We start from the raw sequence: 12,514 nt of genomic DNA on the forward strand, positions 1-12,514 counted from the left end.
TAATGGATTTCCATTAAAAAAAAAAAAAAAAAGAGTGTTGATTGTGGATCCAAGCAAGATGAAATCATTGACAACGCAATCTTTTCTCTATCAACCATGATACTGCCACCAACCCAGTGGTTAAGGATTTGAGTCTTCTTAATGTTGCGATGTAATTCATTTTGAGGACTATATTGTTGTTATTGTAGTTGTTACGTACTCTCAAGTCAGAACCAACTCATAGCTGACGCTCTAGTGGTTTTCAGAAAATGGTTACGGTATGGGAGAATGTCCATTTTTCTCCTATGGAGCAGCGGGTGGATTTGAACTATATTTCTCTGAGTTAGCAGCACAACTCTACCACTAAGCCACCAGAGTCCTTGTATATCAGTGGTCTTATATCATAGTTCTACTTTTGTAACTGACTTATGTCACTCAGCATAATTTGTTCTCCCTTAATACATACTGCTGTGTAGTACTTCACACATTGTTTCTTAGTGATGCACAGTATTCATTGTGTGAATGTACCAGTTTATCTATTTTTCTACTCAGGGCTATAGGGGTTCGTCCCAAATTTTTCCTATTTTAAATACTGCTGCAATAAATGGGTGTGAGTTTATCAGTTAATGTTATATAGCCCTTATTTCTTTGTAGTATATACCTAGTAACTGAGGTTGCTGGATAAATCGTACTTCTATTCCCAACTCAAAGGCAGGGCCAAATAGTATTCATAGTGGTTATACCATTTTACATTCTCATCAGCAATTTACAAGCATTCAATCTCTCCACATTCTTACCAGTATTTGTTGTGTAATGTCTAATTGAATACTGCTATTTTTCTAGGGATGAGATGATTTGTCATTGTTCTTTCGATTTGCTTCTGACAGGTAACGATCTTGAGTGTTTATGTGTTCACTGCCCATCTGAAGGGCTTCTTTGGGGAAATGTCTATTCAGGCCATTCCTCTGCCCAGTTTGTAATTAGGTTGTCAGATGTGTCGCTGCCAAATAGGTTTTCCCATTCTGCAGATTCTCTTTTTGCTCTTCCATAGAATTCTTTACACGAAGATGTAATTTTTAAGATGTCCTAATCTATAATTTATCCTGTTTGTTATAGTTGAGAATGTATTTTAAAACATAGCTTAAAGCCACTAACTTAGCTCTAATTTTTTTCTTTCATGATCTATATAGTTTTGGGGTTTACTCCCAAGATCTTTGGTCCAACTTTAGTATTACGTATATTGTCAAGTATGGGTCTAATGTCCATTTTCTACAGGTAGATATCCAATTTTGCCAGCACCATTTGTTAAAGAAACCGTCCTTTCCTCAGTTAATGGATCTCATCTCTTTGGTCAAAGACAATAGGTAGGTCAAGTTATTCACAGGTAGATGAATATCCTTCTGAAGTCTCCATTTTCTTCCACTGGTCAATGTAGCTGTCACTGTACCAGCACACTGGAACTACTGTGGCTGGGTGGCAGGTCTTGAAATCAAGGAATGTGAGGAATCCTGTTCTTCTTCAGTACCTCTTTGCTTACCCAGGGCCTTTTCCCCTTCCACATGAAGCTGGGATATCTTTTAAAAAAGTGACGATATCTAGGGACTGCACAGTATTTATGGAATGCTTTTGTTAATACTGTCATTTTCAAATTGTTAAGTGTTTCAATCTAATAAATTTTTCAATTTATGTCTCTTTGTATTTTGATTTGTTAAACACTGTAGAGTCAGAACCAACCCATAGCTGACCTTCAACAGTAAATCATTCTATAGGACAGTGCCCATTTTTCTCTGGTGAACAGCTGATGGACTCAAATCGCATGTCTTCGCGCTAGCAGCCCAACACTTTACCACTAAGCCACCAGCACTACTTCTTTTCCTGCAATAGTGTTGCATAGTTTTCTCTGCACAAGTCTTTTGTGCCTCTAGTTAGATTTCTTTCTAATATTATTTCTTTTTATGGGTGGCTATAGTAAATGGCACTGTTTTCCTTATTTCCTTTCTAGAGTTTTCTTTATTACTGTAGAGAAACTTGATTTATACACTGATATGTGCTGTCAGGTCACTTGCGACCCTATGTACAACAGCTCTGAACTCTGCTCTATCTTGAGCCAACCTTGTCTCTAGCACACATACCCCCATTACCTCCGTGACTGAGCAAATCCATCTCATTGTGGGACTTCCTCTCTCGCATTGTCCCTCCACTCTTCCAAACATGATGTCCTGCTCCAAGGACTGTTTCCTCCTTGCAACATGCCCAAAACATATAAGATGGAGCTTCAGAATCTTTGCCCCACCTCAAAAAAACAAAACAAAACAAAAACAACCCACACCAAGCCCAGAACAAAAATCCTTACCTCCAAGGATTTTTCTTCTTCTATCATCCTTAGTCACTGTCCAGCTCTCTGATGCAAAGACCATTGATGGATCAGACGCATTTTAGTCTCAAGACTGACATTGTTGCTCTTCAGTATTTTGGTGAGGTCCCTGGCAGCAGACTTTCCAAATAAAATTCATCTTTTGATTTCCTGGCTGCTGGTACCAAGAGTGTTGACTCTGGAGCCAAGGAAACTGAAGCTGTTAACAATCTCAATTTCTTCATCATCTGTCATGATGCTGTCAGTCAGCCCAGTGGTGAGAATCTTTGTTTTCTTGATGTTGAGCTTCAATCCATATTGAAGACTACAGTCACTGACCTCCTGCAGCAAATGCCTCAGGCTCTCTTCAGTTCTGGCAAGCATGGCTGTCTCATCTGCGTAATGCAGGTTGTTGATGAGTCTTCCTTCAATCCTCACATCACATTCCTCCTCACAGAGCCCAGCCTCCCTGATGATCTGTTCCACATATACATTGTAAATGTATGGAAACAGAATACATCTATGGGGTACACTTTTCCCAATTTTGAACCATGCGGTGTTTCTTTGCTCTGTTCTACCTCCTGGTCTGAGTACATGTTTTGCATAAGCACAATCAAGTGTTCTGGGATTCCCATTCTTCTCAGAGCCAGCCACAGTTTGTAATGATCCACAGTCATATCCACACAGCCTTTGTTTGCATAGTCAATGAAACACAGAAATCCTTCTGGTACTCTATGCTTTCAGCCAAGATCCATCTAATATTAGCCGTATTATCCCTAGTACAACGGCTTCTTCTAAACCCAGCCTGCACATCTGGCAGTTCTCTGCTGACATGCTGTTCCAGTCGTTTCGAGGTAACTTTCAGGAGAATTTTGCTTGCATGTGATATTAATTATATTTTTCAATAATTTAAGTAGTGATAAAGGGCAACTAAGTCTGGTTCCCATCATAAGGGGAATGCTGTCAATGGAGTAGTATCTGCTAATAGTGTGTGTGTACACACACACATTTCAATTTTGCTAGGAATTTCCATTCTATTCTTTTTTTTCCCCCCATTCTATTCTTGATGGTTTGTTTTTGTTGGTTTTTTTTTTTTCAGGAAAGAATGTTAAATGTTGTCAGATGTCTTTTCTGTATAAACTCAAATTATCATATGACTCTTATTTTAATTGATGTAGTGAATTACATGGAATTATTCTTCCTAACGTTAATCATCTTTGTACACTTGGTATGGATTCTACTTTTTCAGGAGGATATTTTGTTATGTTGCTAAATTAAACTGACTAGGATTTTGTTGAGATTGTTGTATCTACATTCATGAGCGATACTGGTAGCGATACTGGTATCTAATTATTTAGTGGTGTTTTTCCCATCTTTGGTATAAGTTATACCTGCTTCATAAAGTAAGTCTGACAGGAAGAGAACTGGTGTTAGCCATCGATGAATGTATGGCAGAATTCACCAGGGAACCCATATAAACCAGGTCTTTGTTTGACAGGGAGTGTTTTTATGAACTGTTCAACTTTTATAATGAGTCTATTCAAACTTTTTACTTCTGTGTTTCTTTAGCCAGGTAGTACATTTCTAAAAAAACTGTCCATGTCCTAAGTTTTCTAAATTTGTTACAGTTCTTCACAGCATTGTATAGCTGATCCTGTGCGGATGTTACTCTTTTCATTCTTTGAGTTACTCATTTCTACTTTTTCTTTGTGAGATTTTGCAGAGTCTTACTGATTTTATTCATCTTCTCGATGGACCAGCTTCTAATCTAGTTAATTCTACTGCCTATTTCCTATGTCATTAATTTGTTCTTATATTTTCTTCTGAAGACTGCAGATTTTGCTTGCTATTTTAGCCCTAGCTGCTATAGATGCTAAACTAAAATGTTGATTTGGGGGTCTCTGTTTTGTGTTAAGTGTTAATTTCTAAAAATTGGCCTTTGAGTACTGCTTTCACTGGGTCCCAAATATTTAGATATTTTCATTCTCACTTGCTTAAAGAAAAGTCTTAATTTCTTTTTTTTTCTACTTTCTAATAGTATTCAAGCAAGGTGTTACTTTCCATGTACCAGATTTCCTGCCCCCCTTGATCTGTTATTGATGTCTAATTCCATAGCAGTGCAATCAATTGTATTTAGATTTTCTGTATCTTCACTGAGTTTCTTTCCAGTTGTTCTGTCCTTTATTTAAAGTGGTGTACTGGCATCTACTATTACTGTAAAGTTGCTGGTTTCTTGTTTAAATCTGTAAAAGACTGCTATATGTATTTTGCAGCTGTCACTGGGCATGTAAATATTAATTATAATTATGTCCTCTTGTCCAAATGATCCTTTATCAAGTAATGACCTCTGTTATTTCTTACACTACCAGTTTTTGTTTTGAAGTCTATTTTATCAGAAATTAATACGATTTTCTTGCTCTATTTTGACTGCCTTTTGGTTTTTTCCTTTGATTTTTAGGCTGGTCTTTGTGTCAAAGACACAAAGTATACTGATGGATCAAGTTTTCTTACCCACTTTACTCTTTTTCTGACTCCGACGAACTTCATTTTATTCACATTGAACTTGAATTTGTATACTAGCAAATAATGGTCTGTTGAATAGTATACCCCTGGTCTTGTTGTTATTATATGCCAATGAGTTGCCTGTGACTCATAGCAACCCTATGTTAGGCCTTGTTAGGATGATACTGAGATTCTCCATCTTTTTATAGATATTGTTGATTTGATTTCTACATATTCCGCTCAGAGAGTTCCAACTGTATAGTCATCATTTTTGCTTAAAGTATTTGTACTACATCATTGGTCTCACAAATTCTATTATGCAATCTCCACTATCATTTCTATCACCAAAGTCATATTTTCTTTTTACTGATCCTCCAACTTTTTAATTCCAATCACCGGTAAATTTGATCAATTTCAAATTGCAGACGTTGGTAGAAACCTGTAATGTCTTTATCTTTGGCTTTAGTAGTTGTTAGACAAATCTGAACAGTAGTTGTATTAGGTGGTCTTCCTTGTATTCATGTGGACATTATCCTATCACTAATTACCGTGTACTATAATCACATTGGAAGCAGGAGTGGCATCCAATTCCTAAAGAACATGCCTCCGGAAACTCTACGAACTTTGAGATAAATGTTGATAGTTATAGAAAGGCTTCAGGCCTTCTGTTCATAGGGTTGCTTATGAGATGTGCTTGACTTGAAGGCAATCAACAATTAAACTGTAGGAAGTGCTGATGCTGCAATCCCAAAGGCCTGTGGGTTAAATATACCAACTGCGGCGAGCTCTGGTGGCCTAGTGGTAAGAAGCTGCACTGCAATCCCAGAGGTGTGCGGTTCAAATCCAGATGCTTTGCTGGAAAAGGAGGAACCATCTCCTCCTGTACCAGTCAAATCTGATTTGACGGTACACACACACACACACACACACACACACACACACACAATAATAAAAAAAAAAAGATTTTTTAAAAAAAAAAGTCTACCAGCTGCTTTGCAAGAGAAGGATAGGCATTTCCTCCCTTGTGTTTTTCTGCCTCGGAAAACCTGCTGGAGGGTTAGCTATATAGGTCACTTCCTACTTTGACAGCATACAACAATTACATTGTAGGGAGCCCTGGTGGCTTACAGCTATGAAGCTGTGCTGCAATCCCAAAGGCATGCTGTTCAAATCTACCAGCTGCTGCTCTGCAGGAGGATGGGCAATCTCTTCCTGTGTGATTTACTGCCTCTGAAAACCTGCTGGAATATCAGCTATGAGTTGGTTCTGCCTCAATGGCACATAACCACAACTACATTTTACTTTAGGATCAATCTTGAAACGTTTTATCTAATGATAAATGCATTGTTATTCCTGTTCAATTTGTCATTCCCAGCAGAGTAGACTATGTAATTGTCTAATTGAAAATGTTGTTTGGTGTTGGGGTTTTTAAAAATTAATTTTAATAAAGTTTACAGAGACTTAAGAGTTTCCATTCATTCATTGTTGCATTTTTCTCCCTGACTACCACCTTGCCCCCAATTCACTCTTCTCTTTGAAAAGTAAAAGAATATTTTTTCATTGTTATACAATTCCTCCCCCCGAGTCCACTCCACTGTGCAGCCTTCCTTCTGGACTCTGAGCTCACTTCAGTTCACTAATGCCTAGAGATTTTAATCCTATGAATATGCATTCTACTCCAATTATGACAACTTCCAATTTTCCTAGATTCATCTTTTGTACATTCCACATTCTAATTAACAAATGTATACAGTTGTTTCCTCTTTCTCATTGTGCTGCACTGTAGCAGCAAGTCACATTACTGAAAGGTTTACTCTATCTTTATCTTTAAAATTTACTCTCTTGTGATAAAAGAGCTCTTTCCCAGTATTATTTTGAGTGTCCTCCAGCCTGAGGGGCTACTCTTCTACAACTTTATCAGAGTATGCTCTACTGCTCATGAGGTATTGACAGATCAGTTTTTCCAGTAGACTGCCACATTCTTCTCTCTAGTCTGTCTTGCTCTGGAAACTCTGCTGAAACCTGTTCAGCATGAACGACCCTGCTGGCTATTTGTTTTTTATTACTGAGTGAAAGTTTACAAATCACATTGCATTTTCATTTAATTATTCATAGACACTTTATAACATTAATTAAAATTAATTTCTATAATTAATCACAAGGCCTAATCAAATCTTGGGGAACTCTGGTAGCCTACTATAAGGACTTGTGCTGCTGACTCTCCAGCACAAAACCCCCAACAAACCCTTACTGTACACTGCCTTACCTTGCTGGTTCTTCCCAGTGACATATTTTCTGGCATCACTGTAATATCTAAGACATCAGAGTATGACAAACTGATGGACAAGTGATAATGCAGATAAAAAGTGATAAAGTAGATAATCTCTAACTTCAAGTATGATTTAAGACAACTTAGATGGTCCCATAATATGTTATGCCTGAGAAAAAGAAAAAAATCTATCTGGAGGGAGCTCTGATGGCCTAAAGGCAAGAAGCTGCACTGCAATCCCAGAGGTATGTGGTTCAAATCCACCAGATGCTCTGCTGGAGAAGGAGGGACAATCTCCTCCTGTACCAGTCAGATCTGATTTGACAGTAGTGCACATAAAATATAATAAATAAAAATAATTTTAAAAAAATCTATCAGGATATAAGATTCTGAAACCTAAGTTTTACACTACAGAAAATCTTGCAGCACTGTTTTCAGAAACCTCTGAAATCCATTACATGGCAAAGACCACTTACACAAGCCTTTTCTGAACATTCCATTTGTCTCTGGACCAGCAGAACATACTACAGATTTCATCATACAGAAAGCCAGATCTTAACAGTTCTAAGATCAACATGGCTCCCAGGCTACAAAGAAAACTGTCAGGACCTCAGCTAGATCCTTCATAATGAGCACCAAAGTCCATATCAAAGGTGAACTATTAATTAAAAGATAACTTGGTAGCTACTAATATTCATGTAACCATATGAGATTGTTCAAGCTAACGCTTTCTCCAAAAGGCCCAATGAAAACAGCTGACCTTTGAAAAGACCTCAAGTTAAAGAAAAGACTAAATAATATAAAGTTAATATTATTTAATACTAAATTAAATAATATAAAAACTCAATTTTCATAAGTTGTACATTTTACCTCTTAGTTTAGTGGTGGGTGTCTAGGTACTTAAAAGCTTTTAAGAAGCGACTTAAGTATTGGTCTCTTCAAGAAGTCAAGAAGCTGAAGAGAAAGCAAAATATTATAATGAAGTGTGCAAAGATCTAGAATGAGAAAATCAAAAGGGCCAAACTTGCTCGGCATTTCTTAAGCTGAAGGAACTGAAGAACATTCAAGCCTCGAGTTGCAATACTTAAGGATGGTTTGGCAGAATTTTTAACAATCCAGGAAGCATTAAAAGAAGTTAGAAGGAGTACCAAAAGGAATTGCCTGACACAGAAGAATTTCATGAAACATGATCAACAGGCAATGGTGATGAAAGAGGAAGTTCAAACTATTTTGAGGGAACTGACAAAAAACAAGGAACCAGGAATTGATGGCATTCCAAGTGACATATTTTAACAAACATATGCTGTCCTGCACATGCTCACCAGGTTGTGCCAAGAAATCCAGGACAACTACCTAGCCAATTGACCAGAAGAGATCCATATTTATTCCTATCCCCGCCCGCCTCTACCCCCCCACCTCTGCCAAAAAAGGTGATCTGATAAGAGTGGTAATTAGTAAACGATATCACACACAAGCAAAATCCTGCTGAAGATTTTCCCGAAATGACTGGAAAAGAAATACAAGCTGAATTTAGAAGAGGCTGTGACACTAGAGATGTTATCACCAATGTCAGATGGATCTTGGCAGAAAGCCAAGAGTTCCAGAAGAATGTCTCTCTGTGCTTCATTGACTATGCAAAGGCATTTGACTGTGTAGATCACAACCAATTATGGTTAACCTTGAGAAGAATGGGAATCCAAGAACACTTGATTGTGCTCATGAAAAACCTATACTTGGACCCAGTCCAAGTCCAACCTTGGACAGTTGTCAGAACAGAGCAACACTGCATGGTTCAAAATTAGGGAGGAAATTTGTCAGGGACACATCCTTTCTCCATACCTTTTCAATCTATACACAGAACAGATCATTTGAGAGGCTGGACTTTATTAGGAAGAGAGTGGCATCAGGATTGAAGGAAGACTTGTCAACAACCTATGTAGATACAACCTTGCTTACTGAAACTGAGAAGGACCTAAAGCATTTGCTACAGAAGGACAAGAACTGTAGTCTTCAACATGGACTGAATCTAAACATCAAGAAGACAAAAATTCTCATCACTGGATCAAACGACAGCATGGAGATCAAATGGCAGATGAATGGAGAAGAGACTGAGGTTGTTAACAGTTCAGCTTGCTTGACTCCACAATCAACACTCTTAACACCAACAGTTAGGAAATCAAAAGACGAATTACATTGGGAAAGTCAGGGACCTCTCCAGAGTGCTGAGAAGCAATGTCGTCAATCTAAAGACTAAGATGCTCCTGATCTGGGCCATGGTCCCTGCAATTACATGCTATGCATCAGGGAGCTGAACAAGGGCTAAGGCTGACAGAAAAAGAATCAATGCCTTTGAGTTGTGGAATGGGAGAAGAGTATTGAATATACCATGGACTGCCAGTAGAATAAATAGGCAAGTCTTGGAGAAGGTGAAACCAAGTTTCTCCTTGGAGGCAAGGATTTTGAAGCTCTGTCTCACATACTTTGGGTACACGGCCAGGAGAGACCAGTCCATTTAGAAGGACGTCATGCTCGGAAGGGTGGAGGGCAAGCACAAGAAAGGAAGACCCTGGATGAGATGGACTGATACAGTAACTGGGGCGATGGGATTAGGTGTGTCAGAGTCAGAAAGACTGGCTCAGGATAGGGCAGGCTTCAGAGCTGTTGTGCACAGCGCTGCTATAAGTCATACATAACTTGACGGCACATAACAAAACATATTTGGAACAAAAGAGGAAACAAGGAAACCAAAGACTCAAATTAGAAAGTAGGACTAATAGCCCAAATGAACCAATGCTCAATGCATCCTGAGATGGAAAGAACTAGACGGAGCTCAGCTATCACTACCAACCATTCTAACTAGGGACACAACAGTTCAATCTAGTAAAACCCAATGTTGTACAGTCATTTCTAACTTATACAGCAATCCTCCATGGTGTTTTCAAGTCTGTACTCAGGCTGGCAAGGAATGATTAGTGGGTTCAAACAGTGGACCTTTGTTTAGTAGTTCAACACATCACATACTATGATACCAAGGTTCCTTTAGCATTTGAAAAAAAGTGTGGAACAGACCCTCAAATTCCTTCAAAAAGTATTAATAATAATAAACCCAAACCTACCAAACCCGTTACTACTGGAGCACTCTCTGAGACTACTGCCCTGAGGTACTCTGTAAACCTTTTTTAACTGAAACTAACCCTTGATGTCAGCATCTTTATTTTGTGAACTAGTAATAGATGGTCTCTAGTAACTAGTAGTAGATGGTAATAGAATACTACCCATGAGGACACTATGCTCCTTTTAAAAACCATCTACTTGAGACTGAAAGTCAACTATTGCAAACTATTGATAAAAAAAACAAACAAATCAACAAAAATGAGAATGTAAGAAGGCAGGCAATCTAGGTTAATGGAAATTGGAAAACCTAGTGGAAATGGAGCTCAGGTAGAATAGTGGATAAGGAGTTGTACCACCAACATAAAGGCACACAATTCGAATCCACCAGCTGCTTTAAGAAAGAAAGATAGACAATCCCCACCCATGCCTCTGAAAACCCACTAGAGGGTCTGTTATGAGTCAGTTTTGACTCTATAGCAGTAACAACAGCAGTGGAAATGGAACAATCACACGAGAATAATGAAAATAGTTTTGTACTGTGAAAAATGTAACCAATGTGCATGAACAGTTAGCTTGTGTAGCAATTGACTACTGAATGGGTACCTCAGGTATATACATACATACACAGACACACACCCTCACACCTGTCATGTCTAACCATTGTAAACACAATTCAGTATCATTTAAAAAATTAGTGACAAGCCCATAATTCTCCCAACAGTCCCCTAAATGTGGCTAAGGGGGCTGGGAAGCTCTGAGATCTGCCCCTCTACCATATCACAGTGGTTCCAAGTCTTACTCTTGCCTGGCCAATCTTACATCAAGACACAGTGTGAACACCTATACACTTATAAATATTCATTAGTCAAAAGATGCCAAGATAACATTCTGTCACCACACATTCTCTGAGCATGGTTTATCAGACGAAACTATGTGAACCCAAAGAAGAAACACAAAGAAATATGCAAGCAATTTAGTTTCAAATATAGGAGGAAACATGAAGACACTTATCTAAAATGTCATTTATACAGAAATGATATTAAGGCATTTAAGACAGAAAAGTTCCTTTTGGGGATTGCTAGGCTATAAAAGCCACAAGAATATGCACTCTTTTGTACAAGTTTTCTTCTCTGTCAAGTCTGAATCCTAAAGCAGCCCTCAGTGATATTCTGGAACTAGCACAAGTGCCACTCAGATCTTCATGAGATAAAACGACATCTAGGCCAGTGACCAAACGTCCTGAGGTCACTGGATTCCAAGCACAGCAGAGAAGCACCTCCAGAGGACGCTGTTCCTGGTGAATCAGTCTGGACAGCCAGGCTTCTTTGGATGTGCATGCACTTGGCACTTCTGGGTGTTCCATTGGCTTCTTGGACACATATACTTACCTAAAAGTCAAGGAAAATCCAGAGCCACACAGCAAATATAAGACGACAGAGTCCCAGCAAGTCTTACCTTATGCACACTTTTGGGGTTTTCCAACCAAGCGTAATACATTTCCTCGACATAATTTGAACTAGTCCCACTCAAGAAAGGTTCAGCAGCAATTGGTGCAGTGTAGCAGCGAATTTGTTGAAAATTCCTAGTTGCTGCTGGTCCGTTTTGTGAAACTGTCTTAACAGTCTGGAAAGCTGTCAAAGGCCTTAACTTAGCAGCACAAGTCCTTAAATGAAACATTTTTGCTTGAAGCCTCTCACGACCACCTGTACAAAAGAAAAGAGAGAGGAAAAAAAAAAGAGAATCTTAAGGATTTTAATAGATAAGGCTACAGGAGAAAACTTGCTAGACACTGGTTACTTAGGAGATCTATCTGACTTGTACATGTATCTGTACCAGTGTGCCAACTGCATCAGCGCCCAAGTTAATGTTACGAAGAAACCTAGTAGGAACCAACTCACAGCTGACCTTCCAGCAGGTCTTCCAAGGCTACAAATGGCACAGGAGCTCACCATCTTCCTCCCACAGAGCAGCTGGTGGATCTGAACCAGCAGAAAGGCACAACCCCCTATGGACTAGCCCAACAGAGCTGCCTATGTTACACACAACATAGGAAAACAGAGTGAAGGCAAACCAAAACCAAACATTTTAGTAGTTACTATGTGCTGTGCACTAGGCTAGACAAAAATGAAGATGAATAACATAACATCTGCATTTAGTAAATTAAAACATTACTTCAGGAATATTATTATACGATGATAAATGTATAAAGTTCTTTGAGCTTAAACATTTGGGAAAAATTTCTAAAAGACAAAAAATTAATTAAGGATTAATTTCAAAATGAGAAAGACATTTCAATC

At 38.5% G+C, this 12,514-nt stretch overlaps 1 protein-coding gene across 1 annotated transcript in view; it reads right to left on the minus strand.

The window, feature by feature from the left end:
- OGDH (oxoglutarate (alpha-ketoglutarate) dehydrogenase (lipoamide)) overlaps positions 1–11,894 on the minus strand; it is a 140,153-nt gene extending 128,259 nt beyond the window's left edge. Inside the window, exon 1 of the mRNA XM_006892168.1 lies at positions 11,673–11,894. Coding sequence (XP_006892230.1) covers positions 11,673–11,894 — 222 coding nt within the window. The remainder of the gene's footprint in view (positions 1–11,672) is intronic.
- Between the last annotated feature and the right edge of the window lie 620 nt (positions 11,895–12,514).

Source organism: Elephantulus edwardii, unplaced genomic scaffold (genome assembly GCF_000299155.1).
Source record: "Elephantulus edwardii isolate Elephantulus edwardi_28Jun2011 unplaced genomic scaffold, EleEdw1.0 scaffold00111, whole genome shotgun sequence".
In the NCBI taxonomy this organism is placed as follows: domain Eukaryota; kingdom Metazoa; phylum Chordata; class Mammalia; order Macroscelidea; family Macroscelididae; genus Elephantulus; species Elephantulus edwardii.